Here is a 25930-nt window from a genome sequence, read left to right on the forward strand (position 1 = left end):
GATGATGAAATCCATATGCCGAGGCTTTCCCTCGGTGCGGGCCGACCTAGGAGCAGATGCGCGTGCACATGCACATGCTCCATCTTCACCCTCCAAGCTTCCGCTGATCTAAGTAAACAGCATCTAGACTGAACTCAGATGGCCAAGCGACGGTCACACGACATCGGCTGAGTGTCCCCTGCGCCCACCGATCGCGGTAACGTGGCGGAACACAATTAAGTAGCACAAGCACCGGTGAAGATCTGCGTCTTGTTGAGAGAAACAGTGCATGCCTCGCTGCGTACAGCATATGCACGAGAGAGAAAAGCTGAACCAGCTGAAGAAACAAGTTGCACGTATGTCTTGTTCATGTATCTGAAGGATAAGCTACCCAATATAATGATCCGAACGCCACCGCGCGTATCGAACGTATGAAAGTAGTATCCCCATAGCCTTTCTGCTAGCTAAAAGAGTAGAGAGATGATGAATGGTATATGAGAGAAAAGTAGAAGTTAAAAAAAAAACCCCCAAGACGACATTCAACTCGAACTCTTCCCTTTACCATGGCACTGACTTCCACACTCTATCTAAAGAACATACTGCTCAGATTGACATTCTGCTTGGAGGAGCGGTTCACGTCGCTCCTTGACCTGGACCTAGACTTCTTGCGCACAAACGCATATTCCTTCTTTCCATGGTAGTCGCGTCCCTCGGACTCAATGAAGAGCTTGCTGCCACCCCCGGTACGAAGGCGACGCGTGTGCTCGAAGAGGATATCAGTCTCGGTTTGGCTCATTTCGCGTAGGACGATGATGTACTCTGGGTTCTAAGGTTGGTGGAGTTAGTACTTGAGCTGAAATTGATGGTGGGAGGGGGGTGCAATCTTACTGTGTCATACTCGTAAGGAATGTTATAATAATGTAGCGTCTCAACATCAAGATACTGCCTGTGCACCTTGGCATATGTAGGCTGAGGTGCAATGCGCATTGGATTCAGCGGCGTCATGCCTTGCTGCAACTCCTTTTGTTTTTCCGGATGAACAAGAGCTTGGATCTGGTTGTCTTGGAAGCCGAACTGAGCGAGTCTCTTACGCATCGTCTCCTCGAGCTCCTTCTCCTGCGCCGCCTTCTTCTCCTTCTCCTCTTCTTCCTTTTCCTTCTGCTTGCGCATAAAGGCTTCGTATTCCTCCTTCTCCTTTAGCTTCTTCTTTTCTTCTTCGAGCCGGAGCTGCATGATGAGTTCTTCGCGTGCGCGCTTCTCCTTCTCGGCGTCCTGGAACTTCTTGCGCTCGTACTCGAAGATGACTCGCTCGCGTTCTTCCTTGGCCTCTCTCTCCTCCCTCTCTCGCTTCTTATTGTAGGCATCAACAGCTCGCTGCTGTGCTTCCTTGGCTTCCTCTTCTTGCTGGTGCACCTTTGCTGTATTCTCAGCAATAATGCGCTTGCGCTCTATCTCCATAGCTCTTTCCCTGTCAGCGCGTTCTCGGGCCTCCTTCTCGAGCTTCGCGGTATTCTCAGCAATAATAGCCTTGCGTTCGTCCTCCTGCTCCCTCCGCTCCTTCTCCATCTTCGCGATGATCTTTTCGCGCTGTTCATCGGCCTCCCTTTGCTCCCTTGACATTTTTGCCCTGTTCTCCGCAAGGATTGCCCTGCGCTCTTCATCTTGCTCTCTCCTCTCCCTCTCTAATTTGGCTAGAATCCGATCGCGCTGCTCTTCTGCGTCCCTCTGCTCCCTCGACATCTTCGCTCTATTCTCGGCAATGATGTTGGCACGATTCTTCTCTTCCTCAATTTCCCTTCGCTCGCGGTCTCGCTCTTCCCTCTCGCGCTTCAACTCCCAGTCGTGCCGCATGTGCTCTTCTTGATACTTGATGCGCTGCTCCTCAGCATCACGCTCCTTCCTGTCCTTGATGTACTTGAGCTCCAGCTTGCGCTTGAGTAACTCTTCGCGCCTCTCCATCTCATCTTCCTGTCGTTCCCTCTCAAGCTTTTCTTCAGCTTCTTTGAGTCGCTGCTGTGCAATCGTCAACTGGAGCTTATCCTCGAACCGGCGATCAGGTGAGTGGCTATGATGGTCATGATGGTCATGGTGGTCGTGCCTTGAGCGGGAGCGCTCACGGTGGTCCCTCCTGACCTCCAACTTTAGCTCGGCAAGTTCGTCCTCTAGTGCCCATTCACCAGGGATTCTTCGCGGCACTGCTCGGCCGCGAGGACTGCTTTCTCGATGCTCAGTGCGAGTGGTGTCCCGGTGGTCAGTGCGGACATTTGGATTACTCTCATTGTCGTTGCGAGTGGTGTTGTAGATGGTCACATTGGGAATGCGGTCTTGACCTTGTGAGCGGCTTCGATGGAGAGCGGTTGTGTAGTGGACCTCGTGGCCCGGGTACGCACTGCCACTGCGACCATATTCGGGGCGGAGCTCCTCTCGTCGCGGTGCTGGACGTGCTGTGGGTCGAACATGGCGAGCACCGGTAGTATACTTATCGGTGGCATACCACTCGTCCTCAGTGTAGTTGTCCCACTCGTCTGGGCCGGGCATGGTTGGAGTTGGAGTGTACGGTAGCGGGGAAATGCAAGAGTAGAATAGTCTCAAACTGTCTTGATAAAGCTAAGAAGCAAGAACTAGAAGCAAACAGTTCAAAAGACTGCTGTGTTGCTGTCCTGTCTCAGCGGGCGGCGAGGGCGGGGTGATAACAGAGTCTGACACAGCGGCGCACGACAGCAGGTTAACGTAAGAAACAAGGAAGCAGCTCGAAAGTGCGGCAATCCAGGGCATTTCAAAGAATTCAAGCCCCCGAAGGAATTTGGGGTCCAAAAGGCACCCGCAGCTAGTCATCAGGCAGAAAGACTCCTGGGGCTGACTTGCATTGGTCTGGTGGACCACCAGGCGGCGGCGGCGGCAGACCATAGGCGGCATGGCATCTAGATCGAGTGGCTCGACGCATGCCCACGCTGCCGTCTTCACCTTTGTGACGGCCTACTGCTTTTCGAAGCGGTGTACCAGGCTCGCCGCCCGCTTGACCCGTGTCTCTGCAATGTTTGAGCGCGCGCGAACATGTCCATGGTGACAAGGAGGGGCAGTCTAAATTAGTAACCTTGGAACACTACCAGCATGCTGATCCGTCTTTCCTCTTCCAGCCAGCGGGGGCTGAAAAGTAGCGGAGACTTCCAAGGTTGTTACCGCTGTCAGCCTTATTCTCGACCGACTATTTCAAAACTCCAGGCGAGCAGAGCATGCACTGGGTGTCATCGCTCTGGGCCGTTTTGCTCCTTCAAAGTATCTCTGGCTGTCGCGCGCTTCGAGACACATGGGCACCACGGGAAGCGCCTCTTGAAACAGTGTGTTCGCGTGCATAAGACCGTGATAGATGTTGTGACCACTATCTTGATTAGAACAAGCTCCCACGTGCCTGTTCGGCGACAGCGGCTAGACATTTGGCGCCTTATCCACCCGATGCTGGGGATTGCACCTCAGCCGCACCCTTTCATTTCATCGCACTACAGCATGTTCAAGTAGGTGTGGATGCGAAGTCGGTACGAGAACCACGTACGAGCCTGAAAGCTACAGAGGGTTCGCTAAAGTACTGCGCTCATGCAAAATGGTCATATATCCAATCGTTTCCTCAATTAGCCGAGTTCCCCGTAGAATAGACACGTGATGAGACCCCCTGTATCATTTGGTCGCGCCTTGGACTCCGCTGTAATGTTTCGAAGAGCCCCAGATGAGTGGAGAGAGGTATCATCCCAGCCACCAATACCAGAACGCCTTGAATACCGTTAATCATACACGTACATTTTTCTCCTCCTCAGCAACCTCCCGCCACTCCCTTTCCGCCCTTCTAATCAACTCTTCATACACTGTCCACGCAAGCGCACTGCTCATCGCCTTCCTGGCGATCCTAATACCTAGTCCATCAAAGAAGCTCCTCGTCCCCTCTTCAGCAAACATCTTCTTTGCCGCATGCACCGTGTTCCCGTATCGGTCAGGCATCAGCTGTATGCGCGTCTTGATCGCATCGAAAGGGTTCGTCATCGTCGTCCCGAGTCCTGCTGCTGCGACGCCAGAGATGAAGTTGATGCCCGCAGATGTGCTGGAGGAGAGTTTCGTGCTAGCGCCGGACGTTTCCTCAATCTTGGTTGCGAGACTTGAGAGCTTCTTCTTGGACTGTTCGTAGAAGAGGACGTAGAGGCCTGCGTATGGTGCGTCGCGGACAGCGGTTGCGCCAAAGCCGGCGAAGAAACCCTTCAGACCTTCTGTACGGAATATGTCTCTCGAGGCTGTGAAGAGCGAGTTGTAAGAGTACAAGCTACTCTCGTACCGCACCTTCAGCACTGTGATGGGCATCATGACAAAGCCCGCCCATGTTCGCGCGAATGCTCCGGTTGCCAGGTTTCCAGTGTTGCTCAACTTGGGTAACGAGCTAGAGTGCTCTCCTCCTTTGATTACTACATCACTCCTGCCAGCAGCAATTAGACTTGCTCTGCGCCGCAGCGCATTCAGAGTAGAGAAGTATATCGCAGATCCAAAACCTGTACGTATTGTGCTTGGTAGGGTGCCTCTCCAGAATTGCCGTATGGGGTTTGGTCCGCTGGCTATCGACCTAATAGTGCCGAGGAGTGTGTTTGAGTGCGATTGCTGGACGCGGGTCTTGAGGAGGTCGGCGGGTTGGAGAAGGACAGCGGAGAGAACACCTGAGCTCAGGCCGGCGAAGAAATGGACTACTCGAGGTGTTAGCAGGCAATTGAAGAAGATTTTGAGGTATTTGAGTATGTGCTCAAACATCTAGACTACTATCAAAGAAGTTGGGGCTCACAGTAAGACGACGCGCGCGACTTCCCGCCATCTGACATTGCCGCGCCGTCAAAAGTTTAATTGCTATATCGTGGAGAGTGAAGCTGCACTACGCATGGTGCTGGTAACCCTGGAGGTTTGGCCGTATATAATCAAGATGAGGTGAGACGAGCTGAAATCGCTTTGTCAAAGTTCGTGTCGCCGATTTGTTTGATGACGTTTTCCACAACCGTGAGCGCCCGAAGACGGCGGCTCAGAACACCGAGGCATTGCACTCGCTTACGCCCACCTTCCGTGCCCATGAGCGATGGCTACTTCTTCATCGTCACTACACCTTTGCTCTCAGGATACCGGCGTGAATGAATGCTTTCCTCGCTTTGAACCAGAACAGACGCTGTATTTCCCAGCCTTATTCGTATGGCTGAAAATACCCCGGATTTGCTACAGTCAGAGCGATTCGTCTCCAAATCTATACCTTCACATTTCAGTCTTGTAGGGTCATAGTCTTTAAAAACGAGCACTTTTACAGAATCAAACTCGAGTACTAGAAACATGTAATTGGAAAGGTATCATGACTGGCATGATACAAAGCAAGTACAAAACACCTTGACGCTCACCAGAAATACTCAATCGAATATCATATTTTCACAACTCCAGTACAAGTCGATCGCATTCTCGCCAAAAGTCTCGAGCCCTTCTTTGGCACCTTCAAAAATCTCATCGTCGACCATGTAGAAAACACGGCCGTGGTCGTCGCACATGTTCGTCCACTTTTCTAGATGGGGGCTGGAAAAGTCTTTGATGTCCTCCTCGTATTCTCCTCGTCCGTCATCGGGTGCCGTATCGCACATCAGCGCAGCGGGCCCGCCGAATCTATACGTTTTATCCAGTGTCCACTGGCTAATGCTGGCATCTGGAGAGACTGCCATAACGAAAGTATTCCGCTCGACATCGAGGAAGCCTTCAGGCTGTTCCACGACAGTGATGCCAAACATGTATCGTAAAACCGTCTCACAGTTATTGCAGTATGCCGGGTCCTGCGCGATGAACCTCATGGGCTTCTCATTTGGATCTTGTAGAGTATCTCGAATTGTAGCAGCGACCACGTGCTGTAGAAACGCCCGGTCGTTCTCGAGGCTTCCAAGGCCGAAGCAGACTATACGATCAATTGGCCGCATGTACTGGCGGATGCTCTGGAGATTTTGGACCAACTCATTGCATAGATCGCCTTCCTTCCAGCGGGTTTGCAAGTCTCTGAAGCGTTCCATCTTTCCTCCGCAGCAATTCCGAGAAGTGATTGCTTCACGACGCCAGCGCATCCAAATGCCACAACGCGTCCCATGTACATACGGGTACAGGTTCTCCTCCATTGTGATGTTGTCCTGTGCTGGGCGCAACACCAGCTCGACGCCGTTGTGATAGTAATCGTCGTTGGGTGGCAGGCCTCGTTCGATATAGCTCGGGGGGAAACAGCCGCGTTCTGTAACCATGCCTGTGAATATCTCGGGGATCACGGGGTCAGAGGCTGTGGAAACTTCATTGCCGTGCACGTCCTTGGTTATGAAAGAGCCTCCGCGTGCACGTATGTTGTCTCGCTGCACGATTGCGAATGGTAGTAGAGTCCAATCGAAGAAACCTTTCGTTTCAACCAAGTGCCATAGCTCGTCGGCTGCCTGGGGTGGTATGTTAAGCACCATGATTTTGTTGTGAAAATGTTGACAGAAGCCTATAAAAAAGAATAGGCCCACAGAGCCAGAACAAAATGTGGGTGAAGCTGAGTGGAGGCAAGGAGATATTGTAATGGGTGTGTACTGCTTTCATTTGGATGAGTCGTTTGGTACGGTTTATTTTGGCTATCGTCGTACAGTCGTGCCTGCGAGAGATGGGCCGACGTACTTGCCTCCACAAAGAGACTCATCTCATCCACTGCTGCAAGACCGCTTCATCCACATCTCTGACTAGGACGTGCACATGCTCCAAGCTCCTCACACTCTGCAGATTGGTCGTATTCTTGAACCAGATGATCTTGCTTCCTTCCTCTTTCTCTCCCACCTTTTCCCTAAACTCCTTCCTCACATAATCTTCCACCATAGATCGCCCTTCCTGGCTCAAACCGCCTTCCTCATCCACCGGTAGCCGCTGCTTCAACCACACCACGATGTGTCGAATGCCGCGCTCAAACGCATAGCCCCAGTCATTTCTCAGAATCTTAAAATCCTCCGTATTTGCAAAAGGAACCGGATTTCGTACTTCGAACCGAAGCGCTCCCGTCTGATCCTCAATCGGTTCCCAGAGCAGGCGCTGCTGGAGGAGATATGGCATCACGCTTCCATACTTCTCCTTCACGTGCGCCGTCCAGGCTAAATATGCTTTCAGAGCGCTTGGCCAGCGTTTCAACTCTTCGAGTTGACCTGTTGATATGAGATGGTGTAGGTTTGACCAGGAGTGCGGTGTGAAGTCTGTATCGGCTAAGGAAAGTTGGTGCCAGTCGATAGGTGTGAGTTGAAACGGTGGGTTATCGCGCGGAAATGGTAGCGCCGTTGGGTCTGAATTTTGTTGCCATTGTGCTTGGAAAATGGCCGGTACTGAAGATTCATCGACTTTGAATCGTTGCGACATCTTTGATTGCGCGATGGACTTTGCCAAGTTTACTCGTTCGCAAAATTCCGTGTGAGGTGAACCGAACACGAAGGGCGAGTGTTTCCTGTATTATAGACAAGCGATGCGAGGAAGACGGATTAAAGCGGGTTCCGTGTGATATATCCCGTAATTGATCGATATATGTGGTAAGAGAAGAAAGATTCGGTGTGGTACCTCAAGGTCGAAGCGGAAACGTTGCCACTTTTAGACAGCTGCAGGTGGACGCTAATGCACCCACCCTTCGCACTAAATCCTTCAAGTCGTCTCTCAAACCAGGTATGAAAAGAAGAGACATTTGTTATTGACAAATACATGTCGAAGTCCAGCGTTGGATTGCTACATGTAATAAACACTAGCCGCATCAAATAGCCTTACCTGGGTACCTAGGCACTTCCCTTCGTCGAAAGGATCCTAAAAGCCATGGCTTTCAAATCTTCAATTTACTTGAGCCGATAGTCTTCCGAGGAAGCACCTCTGATAAGAAGAAGCCCAGACTAGCAAGCCCATCGATTGATTCATACTTCGAGATGCAATGCAGCCACCCCATCTACGGAGTAGAGCGACACCCGCCATTAAAACATAGTCAAAGACTCACCGCATTGTGCAGCATCAGGTGTATTCTAATGTAGAACATCAGTATTTGCTACTAGTATGTACTTCTATGGCTATTATGCGGTATGTCAGCGACTGGCATCGATCTGAACTCCTTTATCAGACAATGGGGACAAGGCGCAAACCAAGTTCGGACTTTTACTGAGAAATATCTGTTAGTTGAACGCTACGAGAGTGTTATCACCTATTAGAAAAGACAAATGGGCAAAATAGCACTCTGGGGGCACAAATGAGTCACGGTAACGACAGTGTATTTAGCTATAGAGTATGGGCTATGAAAAGCAGGCTGTTCACCACCTCGCGGGACGACCTTGGCGTCGAGCGCTGACAAAAAGCAGGTCAACTGCTGGTTCGGCTATTCATCATCATCATCGCCCTCATCATCAGTGGGAGTGGGCCTCGGGGGGAATCCAATGCTGCGCGAGGGCCTGGCCGAACGGCTCGGAGTTGGCCGGCGGGAGGGAGTTGGGCGGACAGTAGGCGTTGGGCGCACCGAAATGGTGAACGAGCGGCTCACGGGAGGACGAGGAGTGACGGATGGGAAGCTATCGAAGACTTAGTAGAGCTCACTAGTTGAAATCCGAGCACAAGTTTCGTGCGCTTCAAATGCAAGCTATCGGCGAAGGATGCTTTCAGGAGAAGTTGGAAGAGATTGGGACTATACGTACGTCGGGGGCGACAAGGTAGGGATCGGGGGTCGGCTGAATGACGGACGAGGAGTGCGGGATGGGCGGGGGAAACCTCCAGTCGGGAGAGGAGTTACAATGGTGGGGATGGGTCCACGCGTGAAGCTAGGCAACGGGCCGCGAGAGAAGCTAGGCACAGGGCGGCGGGAGAAGCTGGGGAAGGTAGGGAATTCCGGCTCCTCCTCCTCCTGAGGAGCAGCAGCCACAAGGCTTAGTACTTGTCAGTTCAAGATATACAAGTAGTGGGTAATGGAAGATAGACGTACGCGCTCAGTCCCATCACGTAGAGAACAGTGGAGAACTTCATAATGATAGTTTCTGAGTTTCTGACTTAGAGATGTTCTGGAAGTGCTGGATAGCGGTGTAACATGAAGGCGACCTACTTCTTATATACTTCGAGAGCAGGCACTTCAGGTTAGGCCATCATCAACACCCTACGGAATAAGTAGATTAACGGCGGATAGAACGACCGTCTTTCCGTATGAAGATAGGCATGATGGCAACCTTCGAAAGCTGTGAATGCGCAATACTCTCATGAAATTGGATAACGGAAGTTTTCCTCTGACTAGGTTAACCGAGATAACTTCAGTGGGATCGATGCCAGGAACTCTGGGAAGCTACTCTATCAAGATGCACGACAATAACTGCAGATAGAGTCGCGTACACGACGACTCAGAGCTAGCCCTGCGAGTATACGTCAACCACGGCATCAGTTCCTGGAGTAGAAAGGTGCACCGATGTCTAGGTGGCGTTTTCCTGGGTTTGTGAAGTTGTTGTGATGATCTCCCGCAAAAGGTAGCAAATCAAATGGTCTGGGCCGTTTTCCTTGAGGGCAACATGGCTGGAAGAATTGGGCTGATGGGTCTAGAGATGCGTGTACCTGACTAGGGAGATCCTGCAAATATCCAGCCAGCTCTCCGGGAAACGATGCATATGACCAAGTAGATATTGTACGGATGCTAGGAAATCTATGTCTTCTAGTCCGATCAGGAATAGGGAGAAGTTGGCCTGACATGACAGATGGATTGTGGTCAGTCTGTAATTTGGTAGGTTGGATACATTGCTTTGATCGAGATCCGAAGCAACTGCTTTACTACTGTTTGCCAATAGAGCGTTTCATATTAAAAGTCCGGGGGTAGGGCAGCATGGTCGCCACTATACTATGAAGCAAAGGACCGCGTGTTGCGATTGTCAGAGCTTACAATCGGACTCTAGCGCGTCGCACATGTTCTGAGAGAAATGACGATTGCAAAAAGGATGCTTCGGCGTTCCCTCACGGCTAATCCATCTTGGTCCTGGAAGGCTAAGGTGTTGTACCTGAAGAAGTAGAGTTAAGCATCTATCAAGCTATTAGCCGAGAAGAGAATAGGTGTAGTCGGCAAATGAGAATCGTGTGGCAATCAACTCGTACAGAGATGCGGGGAAGGATCGCGAATTTTATTATCCGTGGAAGCTTGTGTTGGGCTCGTTCCAATCAATATGTCGCATGCTACAAGTATTGCCATGCATCAGAAAACTCGGCCTAGGACAACGGATGCTTGTCAGGGCATTTCAAGATATTTGCGCTGCGAGGCCAGAGAGAGATATCATTCGCTCAGCTGCGGGGAAGTCCGTCAAACCGAGGTTTAGGGGCGGGGATATAAGTGACCTAATCTGAATGTTCCTATTCCGGTTCATGGGTAAAAGAGAACCATGTCTCGCGGTTGGATGGAAGAGTGTTGTGCCCAAATCAACCAGGATAAGGCCGGGTGTTGGGGAAGCACCTCATGTCACGCCAGGTTAGAGAGCTCTGACGAGACAAGGAGACTGCAGCTGTTTCACATAGTAGGTTGCGTAGGAGGAACCGGGAATGCAGATGCATGAGATTGCAGAAAGCGTGATGGCATTGAGAGATCGGTAAGGACATGGCGTGGAAATCTACGAGACTATGCTGGGCAACGATGAAGCCTCATCAATCGTGATGCAGTGCAAGTAGTTGTAAGATATGAGTCGCGATGGAGATTCTGCGGTACTGCTCCACTTTGCCCTGGTCGCGGGAGAACATCGGCCCGCTAGCTCAGAAAAAGTTCGAGATACGCAACTTTTCGAAGGTGCGCGCTTGAACATTGCGCCTATACAATTCTACACCCAAAATGGCCGGAATAAAGCGTAAATCTGCAGTACCGAGTGCGTCTGAAAGCAAGACCACCAGTAAGAAGGCCAAAGTCGAGAAGCCCACGTCTAAGCGCGATTCGAAACACGAGGTGAAGCCTCTGAAGAAGTCGAAGCCTCTGAAAAAGTCGAAAGAGGTCCAGGAAGAAAGCCCCGCAGAGATCGACGAATCAGATGCTAGCGAGGAAGCGAACGTCTCATTCGGCTTCTCGGCGGGTCAGGATGAAGACGAAGAGATGAGCGATGCAGACAGCGGCGAAGAAGTCGCGCAGAGTGGAAAGGGACATAAGCGCGCGAATGAGGATGAGCTTCCGAAGTTCGAAAACTGTACGGGATTTATCTTGGACTATTAGCTTCGTGTTATAGGCTAACGTGGACTGCAGCGAACAACTCTCGAGAAGCGCATGCCAAACAGAAAGCCCTTGCCAAAGAACGCAAGGCCGCGAAGCCCAACGCCGATATCATTGAGCGCACGAAGAAGCTCTGGGAGAAACTCAGGCTCAAGTCACACATCCAGAAAGATGAGAGGAAGGAGCTTGTCAAGGAGCTATTCGAGATTATAACGGGCAGGGTGAAGGACTTTGTGTTCAAGCATGATTCCGTGCGAGTTATACAGACTGCGATCAAGTACTCGACAATGGAGCAGAGAAGGATGATTGCGCGAGAATTAAAGGGAGAGTTCAAGGTCCTTGCTGAGGGCAAGTACTCAAAGTTCTTGATCGCCAAGCTGATAGAGAAGGGGTAAGTAACCCTATTATGTCTGGTCGACTTGTGTGCTGACTGTGCATAGTGACCCCGAAATCCGCGACTTGGTCATCGTCGAGTTCTACGGCCACATCAAACGCATGATCAACCACCCAGAAGCGGCGTGGATAGTGGACGACATTTACCGGCAAATCGCAACCCCGGAGCAGAAGAGCCGCCTCCTCCGCGAGTGGTATGGACCCGAGTTTTCTATCAAAGGTCTAGGGACTCAAGGAACAGACAGTGGGGAACTCTCCGTCATTTTGAAAGAGTCGCCCGAGAAGAGGAAACCCGTTATGGATTACCTGGAAAACCAGATCAATGCTCTCATCCAAAAGAAGCTCACCGGTTTCACTATGCTACACGACGCAATGCTACAGTACTTCCTGGTTTGCGAGCCTGGTACAGAACAAGCAAACGCTTTCCTCGAGCACCTCAAACCTGACCCGACAATCAAAGAAGGCGAAGAGGCCGACAATGTGGATTTGTTGAAAAACCTGGCATTTACAAAGTCTGGTTCGCGGCTTATGTCACTTTGCTTCGCCTATGGCACAGCCAAAGACCGCAAGCTCTTCCTGCGACCATACAAGGACACCATTGAAACAATGGCTTACGATGCTAATGCTCACCATGTTCTTCTTGCTGCGATGGCAGTCACAGATGACACCAAGCTATCGTCGAAATCGATCTTCAGCGAACTTCTACCAAGCAACGACACATTGCCCGAGAAGGTGATCAACTTGATCAACGACGCTCGCGCTCGAACAGTCCTGCTATATCCATTCGCGGCGGATGCCAAGTGGTTGTTGGACGATAACACACGAGAACGGCTGGCCGAGATATATACCATTCGCCAGAAGACCTCCAAGAAGGATTCAAACACCCGTCTCCAGGAGATTGCGAAGAACATCGAACCTCAGCTACTGAGCGCCATCACCGCACGAGCCTCTGATTTTGCATCTTTTACATTCGGTTTACAGTTCATGGGCGAAGTCCTCGTTGGTGCACCTGAGGTCGAGCCAGCAAAGCGACAAGAAGCGCTCGTAGAAGTCGCTCGCCTTTCCCAATCAATTCTTGACTCTGCGCTCCCTGCCTCCGCCGGTGATAACAAGGCCACAAGTCACGGAAAGAACATGCTCAAGACGCTCGTACAAGGTGGCAAGTTTGATCCTACTACAAAAAAGGTTGTACCCGTAGAGCCTGCGCTTGGTTTTGCAGGTTTATTATGGGATGAGATCAAGAGCAATGTCGTGGGCTGGGCCACTGGTCAAGGTTCGTTCGTCATTGTCGCTCTGACCGAAGCAGAGGAGTTTGATAGAAAGGACGAGGTTTTGAAGGCGCTCAAGAAGGCAAAGAAGCAGCTCGAGGCTGCCGCCAGCCCTCCGGGAGGTCAAGAGGCAGAAGCTAAAAACAAGAAGCAGAAGAAGGGCGAGAAGCCGGCGGCAAGCGCAAGAGGCAATGCCGGCGCGAAGATACTACTTGAAAAGTTGTAGAATAGGCGTTTTATCAGCGTGTCCGAGAAACACAACGAGATTCCAATGATATCAGATTCATTCCTTGAGCGGTATTGAACTGTTGTTGATGTGTGCAGTCCTCACCATTGCATACTCTACGCCACAATTGTGAAGCACTTGTAATAGAACTCACGCTAGAAAGTTAGAAAAGAAAGTGATGTAAAATCTCACCTTTAGGCCACACTGAGAAAGTATATATTTCAAAGTCCACTATGAAGTTTGGAGTGTCTCGGCCTCGACGCGTTCGTCCAACCCCACCTTCATCGTCGCTTTCAGCGGCTAGCGACGGGTGACGTCATACATGAAACCGCGACGCTTCTGCAGCCTAGACATCTGACCCAACAAACACTCCTCGACCAAGTATTCACAAGGACACAGTCTACATAAATACTGTACTCAATCCCCGCTTCTCTTCTGCTCCACACAACTACATCTCCCGCCTACACGACATTCACGATTCCTCCGCAACCAAAGTTTCCACACCTCCTTCGAAGGACTTATACACATACGCTTCCTACCAAAATGCCTCTCGTAGTCCCCGGTCTGCAGTCCAAGGACGGCTCCTCAGGCGACGACTGGCTTACCAAGCTCATGGGCAAGAAGCTCGGTGACCAACACAACGAGACTGTAAGCTCTGCTCCCCCTCACCCCGTCATCTTCCTTATCTACCAACGTCATACGTGCGTGCCAGTGGACTTATCCACTGTCTTCTGTGTCCTCACATCATCCCTGTGCACACATATCTGGATAGCACGCAACATCGAGAGATCGTTCATCGCTGACCGACTGTGTTTCCTGCAGACGTTCGCCAAAACCGATCTCCCCAAGGAGCACCGCGTTCTCAAGCCCGACTCGATGAGCACGATGGATCATAAGCCCGATAGGCTGAATGTCCATGTTGATGAAGATGGCACCGTTAAGAAGGTTACGCACGGTTAAGCTGCTGCAAGGCATTGAACAAGGCATTGGGCATGATCATGAAATTGGGATAATGACGTAAGGTCTGGACACTTATGACGATAGGGATATGACTATGACTGTTCTTGGGATCTATGTAAAGGGAGCAAGTAATGAAGCCATTGCACCTTGAGATAACGCTGTTTGTCTGCTGCCCTGCACGTTGCGATCAGGCAAAGGGGTTGGGGCTATCGAGCCCCTCGCCCTGCCTGCTGTGAGATTCTCCCGAACTCAAATGTGAAGACATTAAAGGCTGTGAACTCGTAGAGGATCGTAATTGAGGTGAAAAGTACAGGAAATCTGTGTTGCTTGCCCAAGCTTTTGCCAATTGGCTTGACTCCACACGCCGTGAGATTAGACCCTTTTGCCTACCGACTTGAATCCCCAAGAAAGAATGGTATAAGAAGACATAGATCAAGAAAGTGAATCGCGCCTTGCACAGCCCCTTCATTCCCCAAGACCTCCCGCGTTTCAGGCCACCCTCAGCCCTATAGGCGCACGGATATCGATCCCTGATAGATCAATATCTCGGGGACGCCAAAGGGCTTCGTTAGAAGCTTATTCCAACGTCGTCCCCCCTGCTTTGCTCAAACCATACTATTGGCGCAGGAATATTCATTTTGTCTTTAGACCCTCCTCTTCTTCCCCAAACCCTCGCTTCCCTTGCGAACAACTTCTCCTTTACTTTCGTTGCTCAACCCCTCAACCACTTCACCCATCCTCAGCATTGTAGCATTGATGGCCTCAGGATGCTCGAAACAGAGCATGATCCCTGCCCTCATCGCTGTGGCTGAGAAGTATTTCTTCGACAGCTTGCACTCGCTGTTTCTGCTCGCTGCTCCCATAACGAGCCCGATCCAAAGCAACACGCCTGCCATGTCTGACCAGCAATCTGAAATATTCGACTTTTCGAGCGTCTCCTTGAGGGAGCGAAGGAGTGCGGTGGGCCCGCTAGGTGTAGGTGCCGGAGGCGGCGGGAAGAAGAGCGAGTCTGATGAGGTGGAGGGTATCGAGGAGAATGAAGGACGTGATACATTAGAGGATCGATGTGTGGAGGAGATTGACGGGCGCTGCGCGTTGAAAGGGAATCCAGTCTGCTGCATGGCGAGACTCGTACTGTATGTGCTGTAAGGGCTCGTTGAGTATTCTGTCAGCGGCGTCTCGTGGGGCATGTCAAAAGGTGAGACAAGTGAATCATTAGACCTCGAAGCGACGGAGGATGCATAGAATGATGGGACATTTTGTGGTGCCACTACAGCAAGGGCTTCGGAAAGAGGTATTCGTTTGATGATTGCCGTTGCTTGAATGATAGCGGTGACACGGATTGCTTCATATATCCAGTCGTCGGTTGTAAGGACGTTTGTTCTGCGGAGTTCAGATATAGATACGTATTCGTTGATGATCTTTTTATGCAAAGTGAGCAGGGTCTGAGAATTTCGCCGGCTCTGCTTTGTTTCGTGACGGAAGATGTCGATCATCATCCGGATATCGCCGAGGAGTTCCAGTGTTTGTGGCTTACACCTCATTGATCGTTCCAGCGTTACAAATTTTCCGCGCGGACAATAGATAGGCGACTCTGGAATGGTGGCGGTAATGGGATAGGCCTTCGTTGACTTCGCGGTACAGTAGTCGGCGTACATTGCTCGTGGTTTTTCTTCCCGAAGGATGGCAGATGCCAAAGTTACCCACGAAATCGCAGATGCTAGTCGCCCGTCCATGCCCAACTGATTCAGCCCACCGCGTTGGTTGATCATAGTTTCGATGCCCGTTTCATGGAAAGCCAAGCCGGCTTCTTCTCGTCCGATCACTTCACCAATAATGAGCTGGGTGACCGCGACGATGTTGTGGTCGGCTACCCTCTCATCGGGGTTGCGTAAGTTCCCGCCTACAAGAAGGATGATTTCCTGGCGAAGCGCTGCTGTCACCAAGCTTTCTACCGGCAGCTCACGTACAATATCATGATGCGCAGAGGCCAGACACAGCGTGCTGAGGAAGGTGTGCGGGTACTTGAGACAGGTGGGTATCCAGTATCTCCCCAATCCCTGCGTTCCAAAGTATCTGCTGCAGTGAAACTTTAGCTCCTCTACGGAGACTTGCGGATGGCTTGATTGAAACATTGTCCTAAAAGGGTCCAAGGATTTACCGAGAGAGTAAAGGGGTGGTGACTCGAAATCATCGTACGGAAGCCTAACGTTTGTTCGCATAGGTAGTACAATAGGTGCTGGAGGAAGAACAAAACCGACGGGTTTCTGGACCCTTGCTACCTGGGTCTTTGAACTCGAACCATCTTGCTCTTGCCTGGTCGATATGGGAGACTTGGTGGGAGCCAGCTGCTTTCTTCGGTTGGTACTTTGTCGTGAGGCCGATTTAGCAATTTGAGGTTCGTTGACGGTTTCTTGGCTTCCGAGGCTTGCTCGCGAAACATCCGAGGCTTCGCTGTTCACCCTTGATCGGTCTGCAGAAGCCGTCGACTTGTCGTCCTTTTTCTTCTCATCCTTCAAGTAAGAGTCCATGGCCTTCCTACGTATGATGGCCATGTTCTTCTTTGACCTGAGCTCCGCAGGCGTGCTGCCTGTGATGAAGCAGAGGTCCCCAACAGTCGGTGGCTCCATAGCAGTTGAAGGGCTCCTCGACTTTTTGCGCTGACGATGAACTATAGAAGAAGTCAAGTCAGCGCACGATCGATGCGTAACAGATTTAGAGGACCGACGATTAACGAAAGGCTCTTCAAGTGTTGTGCATCCAAGGGGCGTAGCCGACGCACGCATTGCGCTTCATACCTTGACATGAAAAAGACTTGGCTTACCATCTGCGTCCTGATGCGGCGGCATGGAGGGCCAAGAGAAGCTCGAATCGGATGCGATGGTTGATGCGGGTGAGAGATAGGGCGAAGGGGTATGTAGGTGTTCGGTATAAAGTAGGACTCGTGTGCTTGAGGGAGCCGAAGTCATTTCGAACTTAATGCGTTAGGAATGCACGCGAGCGCAATGATGGATACGATGTCGAAGATGCGTTGATCATGCCTCAATCGAGTGTGAAGCTTGTAATATAAGCTGGAGGTGGAGATATTCGGTCAACGGCAAGGCTAGGGATGTGGGTCGGTCGCCTGGCGTATATGTAGGTGTATGCCTTGCCACTTGGTGTGTCCTCCCGGAAGGCGCAGACCCGCGATATAAAGGCAGGGATTCAAGCTAGCGATATGGCGAAGCAGCTATGCGTCACGAAGCATGTTGAGAGACGCGCAGCAGAATGAATATGCACTGCAACTGGGGAGCGCACGCAAGACACGGTGAGCGAGGGGCACTGCCTCCGGGGCCTTGTCCACTGCAGATGGGCTGCAGGAAGGCTAGGCGTTACCCTCATATGGAAATGGGCTTCCACGACCCGTGGAAAGCTCGGGCTGACTGATTGACGGACATGCTGTGTTCGTTTCCAGAAAGACAATGTGGAACAAGTCGCTTGGATTCGAAGACGCAATACACAGCATCATCTCTCTTTGCGAGATGGTTGTCCAACACCGTCACGCACTTGTTTCCGCGGGCGGCCGTCGCAGGCCCCGGTTCAACTCCACATATCCCACAAAGCCCACACAGCCCAAAGCCTCCTGCCGTCCAACATGTTCCGCCAGGACAACCAATAGGTAGACCTTGCAAAGGTCGCCAAAGCGGTCGAGACTATAGGAAAACGCTTGGCTCAGCGACTCAGCGACATGGGTTCCCGCTACACAAACATTGGACAAAGAGATCACAATGCGACTGGTAATCTAAGCCTTCGCTTTAACAGGTCACCCGTAATGTGGGCGCAAAATGGCCACTCGGCCGACATGTTGTGACATGCGCTGCAGGAAGATCATCCTCTGCCAGTCATGCAGCCTCCCGTAGTCGCTTCATACTTGCGTCAGCAGCCCTGTGGAGTCCTACACCAGCTTATACCGCCTTTTCAGGTAAAGTTCGAGAATTTCTCTCCGTCGTGCAGTAGGCCAAGGTGCTGCGCAAGACCCGACAAAGTGTATACTTTCCGACGCACATTTAGCTAGATGCTCGCTGTGTGGAAGGCATGTGATAATCCATCTGGCCTTCTTGCTGGCCATGTTCCTTGCTCTAGATGATGATGATATGTTACTTCCTCGTCCCAAGCCCGAAATAGTCGCCGAGTGCTTCATGTGCCGCCGTGCTACTCGGACTCACAGAACTCCCACTAGGACTGACACTACCGTTTTCTCTTGATCTCTTCTCCCTACTCTCAGCAGACGCAAAGTCAATAGCTCTACTACCGTTGCTGCGACCCCTCGGAGGAACGTTCAGGCGACTAGTCTCGAAAGTGAAGTGAGACTGGCCGAACCCTGGCTCTGCTGACGGTGACTTCAGCTCCACAAGCTCCAATGTACTCCGCAGCGTTGCGCCCGACTCATCGAGAGCCATGAGAAACCGCGCAAGTTCTTTACATAGTTCCCAGTCCTGTTCATCTTTCGCGCGCTGGAGTAAGCGCACAACTTGATCGCCCGTCGACCGCAATTCCTCAAACGTGTGGAGGACAAGGAGATAGCCTCCTGCAGTTTTCAAGTTGCCCTTTTGTAGCGATTCTTCGAAGAGATCTTCTGGTGGAGGGAGATTTGAAAACAGCGTTCGCCAGGAGCGTACCTCCGTCTTCCGCGTACATTGGACCACAATGTCAAGGTACTGCGGGAATGAGCTCAGGAACGACAGCACACTCGGCAGCAGTGCCGATTCAGGTGGTGGCTGTGTGTCCACTTCATCGTCAAGAATCTCATGCAGTAAGATTTCCAAGGCATGGGGGAAATACAGCAGATGCTGGTAATGGTGGCTTAAGTGTAGGGCTGCTGGGTGGTTATATTGTGCCAGGTGATAGCGCAGCAGTGCGGGAAGGAAGAGGTGCGTCTGCATGGCGTGTCAGCAGCTGATCGATATATTCATCAACGATTCGCTGGATGAAAACGCGAAACTTACCCTGGTCCCAAACCGCAGGAAGGCAAAGTTGGTGTCCCTGCGCTGGATTAGTTCGGATTCCACACCGAAAATAATGGCCTTGTTAAGCAGTGCCGATAGAGGGTAAAAATCAACTGGGATCTTTATGGGTGTAGGCAGCTCTCTGCCAAGTTCGGCGGATACAGACGACAGAACATCTTGCATGTCGATCCATACTCGCATGTCAAGGCCATCGAAGAACCACAACGAGTCTCGCAGATCATGACCATGCACGTCGTTGACCGCCAGCCCAATCGATGGACTAGGCGGTAAAGACCCTGGCTGCATATCTAGTGCGAACGCTGGGTGGTCACGCATGAGAGCATATGTCTCCACGTTCTGTGCAATGATTCGCATCTCGTATTTGAGCTCACCGCCTTCCGTAGTTGTAGGTTGGAGAAGGACAAGCTTGCCATCCACTAAGAACAGTATTGTAGCAACAGCCACGTCTTGCGATGGATCTCCATTGTCTACGGCCTGTTAGTCTGATCATCAGTACAAGGTCATCGAAGACCTACGAATCTGATCCTCTGGCAAAATCCAGCTGAGTGCTCGCACTCGTGGGGGTGCGCGAATGATACCGTGCAACGCAATCTGGCCGACTTGTATTAATTTAACAGCGGCATCCGCCACACTGATTATGTAGTGATATAGAATATTCTCGTAGGTATAAACAAGAAGCGAATCCTCCCCGGATGGTGTGATTAGCACAATCGGAGCCGGGAGTTTTTGAATATGCATGACATTGCTGTTGTCAAGTGCCGCCTCGCGTGAGTATACTCGAACCTAAAGAGGGCTTCGTCAGTTTCAAAACATCATTGCAAATGTGAGTGTGTATACCTCGTGAGAGTCGTGGCACTCTACTGCTGCGATCAAAACGTGTTGGAACCAACACATGCCCCCTCGAACGGTGAACTCATTTTCTAAAAACGGATCGTCGAACATTTTCCATCTCCCACTGTTGACACTATAATGCGCAAGTCCTCGTTTCCCTGCAACCGCAACATACCGGCCATCGTTTGAGATAACAGCGCTTCGAACAGGCCATTGGTCGACCAGATACGAAGAAGGGACTTGTACGGTGTGCCAAAGAGAGACGTCGGCAGAAATAGTTGTAAGATCTGGCAGATCGTAGCCGCGATAGATCATGAAGCCAGTACTTGTTTGCATCAGCGACCGGGAGATATTGGCTGACGAGAAACAGCCTGTAATAGCGCTTCGAGCCATCTCAAGTACGAACAAGCGATTATCATCAGGGCTCAGCAGGATGAGTTCTGCGCCACCGCCAATCCAGAAAGCTTCTTGTACACCAAGGAGCCATCCTTCCCCATTGGACACCGACAGTGTCCGGTCGGTGGTAAAACTGGTAGCCCCAGGTTTGCCGTAGACACTCCACATGGCCCATCCATTCTCGTAACCAGCGAAGAGACAGTATCCATCGGGAGAATAGGCTAAAACATTCAGCTTCCCAGGTGATGAAGTGTTAGGGCGCATCTTGTGCGAAAGGGGTATGTTTCCAGTATAGTCACGGGCGGTGTAGACGTATATCTCCCCACTGGCGCAGCCGACAGCCAGTAGAGAGAACCTCGCATTGATTGCAGCCTTTACGCCGTGGTCAGCGTCACTCTCCGGAGTGTGGAAGCCGTATCCACGGAAAAGACTTGGACTCGCGATCGCCTCCCGCTTCACGATTCGTTGAACAGCGAAAGCTTGTCCTTCCCCAGTAATCCAGCACGACAGATTCATGGGCCGATCGTGGATCATGTCACGAAGAGTCGCCTTCTTTCCCACCCAAGCCATCTTCGAGAGTAATTCAGTACTCGTCTGACTCCCAGTGCTGTCAGGTGCCCAGCGGATGCATTGTACGGCTGTAGGCTTCTCAGTCGCAACGACCAGCTCGTCGTCTAAAGCAAGAGCTCTTACTATCCCCGCATCTACGCGTATGACCATGCGAAAGCGGAGGCTGAGCTCCTTCAATCCGCTACTTTCTCCAGGCCCGGCATTGGCGTCATGCTGACGTTGTATCTTGAAGCCTGAGATTGTACTTGTTCTCCTAGAATGCCCTCCATGTGTGTTTGTGAATTGTGTCTTGTAGACGCGAGACGAGTGATCTGTCGCAAGCGAGTACGTGATCAAGAAACCAAGGGTGGTCTGCACGACAAATATTTGAGAATCGGGCCGGAGAAGGATGTCTGTATTTGGGCCGTACGTTTTCAGTGAATGTTCTGAGCGCAGTACGGAGGCTAATACAACTGTAGGCTAATGAACCATCAGCAATAGACCAATTGAGCAGAAACGGAGACATGCCTTCGTCTGCCAAATTGTCAAGGTTGACCGGGTGAGGGTAGCGAACATATGTCCACTCCTTGTCACCCTGAGCGATATAATCTTGCCATGTATATCGTCCTCTGCAGACTGCTCCGAGCCGCTTTGCTTCTGGAGATGTGCGCCATCTTTCTTGCCTACCCCGCTCTTCCCTTGCGTGGATGTCTCATCGTCCACCCGAGACTGTGGGCTTTGGTCCGACTCGCCATGTCGCTCGCCTGGCTGTTTGTGCTCCACACCATCGTGAGATAGACGCGTCCGCTCCGGATTCGTGTGCTTGGTCGCCGCAAACACAGAGGGCGACGAGATGGGCCAATACGTCATGGCGCTCTATCGGCGTTTGATGGCTTCATCTGCGCGGGCCCATCTCACTGCAGGGTGGTGTAATTCACGAAGCTCATGCTAGCTGAGCGGGTGCAGGGTACAAGTGGCTGTGTGGGGTTCGGCGGTGAACAACAGCCCCTGGTATGGAGGCGCAGCAATCGCGCTTTGTTGGTCCGAGCGTCGATCGTTCGCCCGGCCTCCTTACACTGACACCGTGATGATAGAAATGATGTCAACTGTGTCGATCGTAGGGAAAGCAGATCAGCGCATTGAGATGATATCGAGGAGGCTGTGCGATCCGATGTTGGTGGCAAGTAGGAAGAACGTGCAATGGCAACTGCCACATTAGGCAGTTATGCTGAAAACCATCGATCACGGCGCGCACTTGCGCACTTCGAACGGGTTTGTCGGTTTGACGCCACTGATGGTAATGTAGGTGGGTGAACACGTGCTCGTTTCAAGGTCTCTACCATTGCGAGTATTTAATAAAAGAGCATAGCTGCAGGCCACAATATATTCAATGTATTCACATGTTGGAGATTGCAGTTCCAGGAGCCCTGAGGTTCATGTTTGGATTCGGTTCGGGTAGTAGAATTCCTCGCTCTAGTGTTGTGTATCAAGTGATTGGCCAGCAAATTTTCCTTCAGCCGCTCCCACCCTCTGGCACAAGACCAAGTCTTAGATCCACACCTTGCTGCTGGACATTGTCCGGTCTTTTAGGCTGAAACGGTCATTATTCAAGTATAAGTTGTGGCTTACAGGCAAGTCATCTATCAAATCAAATTGGTGAGATGGCCGAGTTGGTTATGGCGCCAGGTTAAGGTCTCTCCTTAGCAACGCAAGGTTAATTCCCTGCTTCCTGGTCACGAAAGTGGCGTGGGTTCGAGTCCCACTCTCATCAGCATTCGTCTGGCTTCAGTCAGATACTCCAGGATTCTTTTTTTGCTGTTGCTCCATACTAGAGGCACACAGGATGTAAACACAAGGAGTTGCTCTTTTGCTCTAGATTGTCCCGCATCTACGTCTCTGCCAACTATGACTACGCTTATCATCTTGACTCTTTAACACAAAATTTTGTAAGTCGACAAGTAAAAAGACAGCAGTTTATGTGAGTTTTGATTTTTTCATGAAACGTTAGTTCTATAGGGATTCCTTGTAAGCTTATGTATCTACTCCATGATTCCACTTGCATTGAATCCTGTAATCATTCACTACACGGTAAGACCAATACCAGAGGGGTCTCTAGGATCCAGTCCAATCCACCTTCGTGCCTAGTGATATAGCTGTCAGGAACATGTATAGCTGAATTGATTGATGGTTTGGGGAAATCTGCTCAAGGTTGTGAACAACGAAATTAAAAAGCCGCAAGTAAATGTGTAAGATTGGAATTTACACGTGCTCGCACCAAAGAATACTCGCTAATCATGCCTCTATTGCTCCGAGTTGAAGCAACCGACTGTCTTCCAAAATAGGCCCCGAAAATTCATCTCATTTAGCGTTCTCGGACCCCAAATTCAACTCCGGGTACTCTGGCAACAACCACTTACCCTGCTCTGCTGGGAACATTCCATGAATCCACTGAATCGCCTTGTCAACCCTGAAGCAAGACAAAGTCCATAAGATATTGTTCACGATCCTTATCCCTAAAGCAGAGGAGGGATAGAAGCCTCCTTCAGTCCCGGGACCCAGCTTCTGGTACTCAGTAATGGGTTGTCGCATCAACTTGTCGTATGCAGTAAGTGCTGCACTTACGTCGTTCTTGTTTCTTGCCAATTCGCCTGCGAAAATATAAGCACCGAGTAGAGACAGGGTAGTGCCCATACCGGTAAACGGACTTGGACAGTACCCAGCATCTCCGAGCAGAACAACCCGACCGGTGTGTAGCCGTGGCATCTTGACTTGGGCAATCTCACATGCGTAAAAGTCTTCGGCTGTCTTCATCCCTTTTACAAAGCGCTCACATTCCCAACCAGCATCTTCATATACCTCCGTCCAGATTTCTTTCTGCTTCTCCTGTGACTCCTTGTACATTTTCTTCATCGTCTCGTTGCGCTCCTTGTCCTTCATAAGGAAGAAATACACCTGTGTTATCGGTCGATTTCCTGTCCGAGTCATGACCATCCTGCTGTCGGGTGCGAAGTGGATGCGAGCGAGGTTGTCTTCAGTCGAGAGTCGGGGGATGTTGAAGTAGGCGGCGTGAACACCAAGGCCTTTGAACGCTTCCGTGCTCACCTCTTCACCAAAAGCCAGGCGTCTAGTTCGCGAACCTTGGCCATCTGCTGCAACGACGAGATCATATTGCGCCGTCTGCCCGTTTGAGAGAGTGACTGCAACTCCATTGTCACTGGATTGGTCGAGAGCTGTCACTGTCGTGCCGAACTCGTACTTCAACCCTCCTTCCTTCTCTCCATTCCGTTCTGCCTCTGCTCTTTCTGCAATAGTAGCATCGTAAAAGATCTTCACCATGTCCCCCCTCATGAACTCATACTCATTCGTCAGCGCCAGGCTCCTCCCACCTTGGTCAGCACCCTGAACACCAAAATGCATCAACCTCTTCCCGTTCGTATCAACCAGCTCCATACCAGTTTCAGCAACGAGATGAGATCTAATTGCTTCCAGGAGGCCCATCTTCTTCACGATAGGTATGCCCTGGGCTTTCAGGTCGATTTGTTGGCCGCCAGTACGGAGAGAGGGATAACGCTCGATTACTGTGATGCTATGTTTGGGATTGGACTTTTGGAGGAGCAGGGCTAGTGCTGGTCCGCAGACACCTGCGCCGACGATGAGGATTTTGAGAGACATTGTAGCTTTGGGCGATGCTATTGAGACTCTCATGCGTCCGAATGTGGTAGCGTGCTTGCGAGGGATGATAGAATCCAGTAACAAGTACTGGACGTCCGATTTGTGAGTCAAAGAGAACTTGAAACGTCAGTCTACGTCTACGACTTAGCCTCGTACTTATATATTCACTATTGGTCAAAGCCGCGCTGTCTTGGTTCTCTCCGTAAAGATCTCCGAACGAACTGTCGGCGACATTTACCGCCGACCGCATCTCCGCCGGCAGTTTCCTCTTGTCCCTTTTAGTGTGGAGAGCCAATTGAGACTCGTGATGGGCTATTGCCTGGGATGGCCCATGTACCACTGCACGCATGGCTACGCTCAGATTGGGCATGTTGAGAGTTGCAAGTCATTGTTATGACGAAGTCGTACTGAGCATGACCAATAATGGTTGCGAAACTAACTTCTGCATTGCATCATATTTAATGTGAACGTGCAAGATAAGATGTAAAAGTTATACGAGATACGAAAACTGGGACAACGTATTTGAATGTGCAAGACGAGTTGTGGAGGATACGTGAAGCGGAAACGATATACGCAACAGTAGGCTTCAGTGCAAAAATGCGGGTCCTCGAAATGCCAAGCAATCTATTGGAAGCTCGTCGCTTCGTAGCCTCCACCTTGGCTCTCACGCGCAACCAAGTTCTAGGATATCACACGACTGCTCCTGTCCCTAGCATATAACGATTACTCGATTTGCGTGCATCGCAACTACCTACACGTGCCACGAAAGGATAATACTATTTCCATCAAGCTCCGCAATGGCTTTCTTTGGGACGGTGCTCAACACCGTTGGCGCGTTATTTCTAACGCATGCGTACGTCTAACCATAGTCCGAGTCTTCAATCCTAGTTTACGGAGTCTACGATTACATCAAATTGAATTCGCTGACACACTTGCAGCGTGTACTCCACCCACGAGCATACCGCAACCTTTGCTTCCACCCCACTTCCCCTCGACATTACCATCGAAATGCTCGCATCAATCCTACTTCTCTCACTCGGCATTGTAATATCCTTCGCACCTCTCAAGCCAATACAACATGCGGAGTGGGCGGGTCAGATCTCGCGCGGGGGTAGGCACGGAGAGGGCCAATATACGAGAGAAGGTGAAGAGGTGTTGAGTGAGGGCGACCAGTATGCGTTCTTGGGGCTAGATGGAGGAATTGGTGGGAAGGGAGAGGGAAGGAGGGGCTTCTGGGATGTCAAGGGAAAGAGGAGGGAATACGAGGAATGGGTTAGGAGTGGTGGGAAGAATTAGGTAGCCAGAAAGGTGCAGAGAGGAGCAGCGACAATTTGAAAAATGGCATTCATGTTGCAGAAGCTATATGGAGCTGGCTACAGATAGAGCGCGATACCAGCACGGGCCTGCAAAGGACATCGAA

General features: G+C 51.0%; 11 protein-coding genes and 1 non-coding gene across 12 annotated transcripts; 4 read left to right on the forward strand and 8 right to left on the reverse strand.

Annotated features, from left to right (window-relative positions):
- Nucleotides 1-230: 230 nt before the first annotated feature.
- On the reverse strand, nt 231-2850 carry K460DRAFT_321726 (uncharacterized protein). Its single transcript, XM_040930492.1, has 2 exons — nt 868-2850; nt 231-805 (listed from the first exon to the last, which is right to left on the reverse strand). Exons 1-2 carry the CDS (start codon nt 2515-2517, stop codon nt 563-565), a joined length of 1893 nt encoding a protein of 630 aa, XP_040783562.1. The 5' UTR covers nt 2518-2850; the 3' UTR covers nt 231-562.
- A 651-nt stretch (nt 2851-3501) lies between these two features.
- K460DRAFT_370995 (mitochondrial carrier) lies at nt 3502-4982 on the reverse strand. Its single transcript, XM_040934258.1, has 2 exons — nt 4793-4982; nt 3502-4697 (listed from the first exon to the last, which is right to left on the reverse strand). The coding sequence occupies exons 1-2, from the start codon at nt 4827-4829 to the stop codon at nt 3760-3762; spliced, it is 975 nt and encodes a 324-aa protein (XP_040783563.1). The 5' UTR covers nt 4830-4982; the 3' UTR covers nt 3502-3759.
- A 152-nt stretch (nt 4983-5134) lies between these two features.
- On the reverse strand, nt 5135-6467 carry K460DRAFT_420836 (uncharacterized protein; the record flags this gene model as incomplete). The annotated part of the gene is made up of 1 exon (XM_040938103.1): nt 5135-6467. The coding sequence occupies one exon, from the start codon at nt 6465-6467 to the stop codon at nt 5397-5399; it is 1071 nt and encodes a 356-aa protein (XP_040783564.1). The 3' UTR covers nt 5135-5396.
- Nucleotides 6468-6570: 103 nt separating this feature from the next.
- Nucleotides 6571-7570, reverse strand: K460DRAFT_420837 (uncharacterized protein). Its single transcript, XM_040938104.1, has one exon. The coding sequence runs from the start codon at nt 7387-7389 to the stop codon at nt 6685-6687; it is 705 nt and encodes a 234-aa protein (XP_040783565.1). The 5' UTR covers nt 7390-7570; the 3' UTR covers nt 6571-6684.
- A 3244-nt stretch (nt 7571-10814) lies between these two features.
- Nucleotides 10815-13201, forward strand: K460DRAFT_389507 (ARM repeat-containing protein). Its single transcript, XM_040935743.1, has 3 exons — nt 10815-11186; nt 11243-11600; nt 11650-13201. Exons 1-3 carry the CDS (start codon nt 10841-10843, stop codon nt 13094-13096), a joined length of 2151 nt encoding a protein of 716 aa, XP_040783566.1. The 5' UTR covers nt 10815-10840; the 3' UTR covers nt 13097-13201.
- Nucleotides 13202-13639: 438 nt separating this feature from the next.
- K460DRAFT_410399 (uncharacterized protein) lies at nt 13640-14056 on the forward strand (the record flags this gene model as incomplete). The annotated part of the gene is made up of 1 exon (XM_040937372.1): nt 13640-14056. One exon carries the CDS (start codon nt 13640-13642, stop codon nt 14054-14056), a length of 417 nt encoding a protein of 138 aa, XP_040783567.1.
- Nucleotides 14057-14150: 94 nt separating this feature from the next.
- K460DRAFT_196736 (uncharacterized protein) lies at nt 14151-14613 on the reverse strand. The gene has a single exon (XM_040927157.1). The coding sequence runs from the start codon at nt 14523-14525 to the stop codon at nt 14244-14246; it is 282 nt and encodes a 93-aa protein (XP_040783568.1). The 5' UTR covers nt 14526-14613; the 3' UTR covers nt 14151-14243.
- Nucleotides 14614-14700: 87 nt separating this feature from the next.
- Nucleotides 14701-17025, reverse strand: K460DRAFT_295719 (uncharacterized protein; the record flags this gene model as incomplete). The annotated part of the gene is made up of 2 exons (XM_040929582.1): nt 14701-16727; nt 16881-17025. 2 exons carry the CDS (start codon nt 17023-17025, stop codon nt 14701-14703), a joined length of 2172 nt encoding a protein of 723 aa, XP_040783569.1.
- A 1167-nt stretch (nt 17026-18192) lies between these two features.
- K460DRAFT_380746 (RIC1-domain-containing protein) lies at nt 18193-21708 on the reverse strand (the record flags this gene model as incomplete). The annotated part of the gene is made up of 5 exons (XM_040935286.1): nt 18193-18972; nt 19042-19529; nt 19578-19845; nt 19900-21318; nt 21367-21708. The coding sequence occupies 5 exons, from the start codon at nt 21706-21708 to the stop codon at nt 18193-18195; spliced, it is 3297 nt and encodes a 1098-aa protein (XP_040783570.1).
- A 785-nt stretch (nt 21709-22493) lies between these two features.
- K460DRAFT_t67 lies at nt 22494-22609 on the forward strand. Its single transcript has one exon. It is a non-coding gene; the product is annotated as a tRNA-Leu (tRNA).
- Nucleotides 22610-22812: 203 nt separating this feature from the next.
- Nucleotides 22813-24769, reverse strand: K460DRAFT_196780 (FAD/NAD(P)-binding domain-containing protein). Its single transcript, XM_040927158.1, has 3 exons — nt 24679-24769; nt 23532-24627; nt 22813-23486 (listed from the first exon to the last, which is right to left on the reverse strand). The coding sequence occupies exons 2-3, from the start codon at nt 24541-24543 to the stop codon at nt 23197-23199; spliced, it is 1302 nt and encodes a 433-aa protein (XP_040783571.1). The 5' UTR covers nt 24544-24627; nt 24679-24769; the 3' UTR covers nt 22813-23196.
- Nucleotides 24770-25307: 538 nt separating this feature from the next.
- Nucleotides 25308-25806, forward strand: K460DRAFT_380748 (uncharacterized protein; the record flags this gene model as incomplete). Its single annotated transcript, XM_040935287.1, has 2 exons — nt 25308-25363; nt 25449-25806. The coding sequence occupies 2 exons, from the start codon at nt 25308-25310 to the stop codon at nt 25804-25806; spliced, it is 414 nt and encodes a 137-aa protein (XP_040783572.1).
- Nucleotides 25807-25930: the final 124 nt, after the last annotated feature.

The sequence above is a fragment of the Cucurbitaria berberidis genome (genome assembly GCF_010015615.1).
Source record: "Cucurbitaria berberidis CBS 394.84 unplaced genomic scaffold K460scaffold_6, whole genome shotgun sequence".
Lineage (NCBI taxonomy): Eukaryota > Fungi > Ascomycota > Dothideomycetes > Pleosporales > Cucurbitariaceae > Cucurbitaria > Cucurbitaria berberidis.

Coding starts and splice junctions, on each gene's coding strand:
- K460DRAFT_420837 (XM_040938104.1), bottom strand. CDS start 7,389: ATGTCGCAACGATTCAAAGTCGATGAATCTTCAGTACCGGCCATTTTC.
- K460DRAFT_370995 (XM_040934258.1), bottom strand. CDS start 4,829: ATGTCAGATGGCGGGAAGTCGCGCGCGTCGTCTTACT. Junction 4,698..4,792: donor GTCGCGCGCGTCGTCTTACT/GTGAGCCCCAAC, acceptor CACCTCGAGTAG/TCCATTTCTTCGCCGGCCTG.
- K460DRAFT_389507 (XM_040935743.1), top strand. CDS start 10,841: ATGGCCGGAATAAAGCGTAAATCTGCAGTACCGAGTGCGTCTGAAAGC. Junction 11,187..11,242: donor GCTTCCGAAGTTCGAAAACT/GTACGGGATTTA, acceptor CGTGGACTGCAG/CGAACAACTCTCGAGAAGCG. Junction 11,601..11,649: donor GCCAAGCTGATAGAGAAGGG/GTAAGTAACCCT, acceptor GACTGTGCATAG/TGACCCCGAAATCCGCGACT.
- K460DRAFT_196780 (XM_040927158.1), bottom strand. CDS start 24,543: ATGAGAGTCTCAATAGCATCGCCCAAAGCTACAATGTCTCTCAAAATC. Junction 23,487..23,531: donor CTGTCCAAGTCCGTTTACCG/GTATGGGCACTA, acceptor ATATTTTCGCAG/GCGAATTGGCAAGAAACAAG.
- K460DRAFT_321726 (XM_040930492.1), bottom strand. CDS start 2,517: ATGCCCGGCCCAGACGAGTGGGACAACTACACTGAGGACGAGTGGTAT. Junction 806..867: donor TTCCTTACGAGTATGACACA/GTAAGATTGCAC, acceptor CACCAACCTTAG/AACCCAGAGTACATCATCGT.
- K460DRAFT_196736 (XM_040927157.1), bottom strand. CDS start 14,525: ATGAAGGGGCTGTGCAAGGCGCGATTCACTTTCTTGATCTATGTCTTC.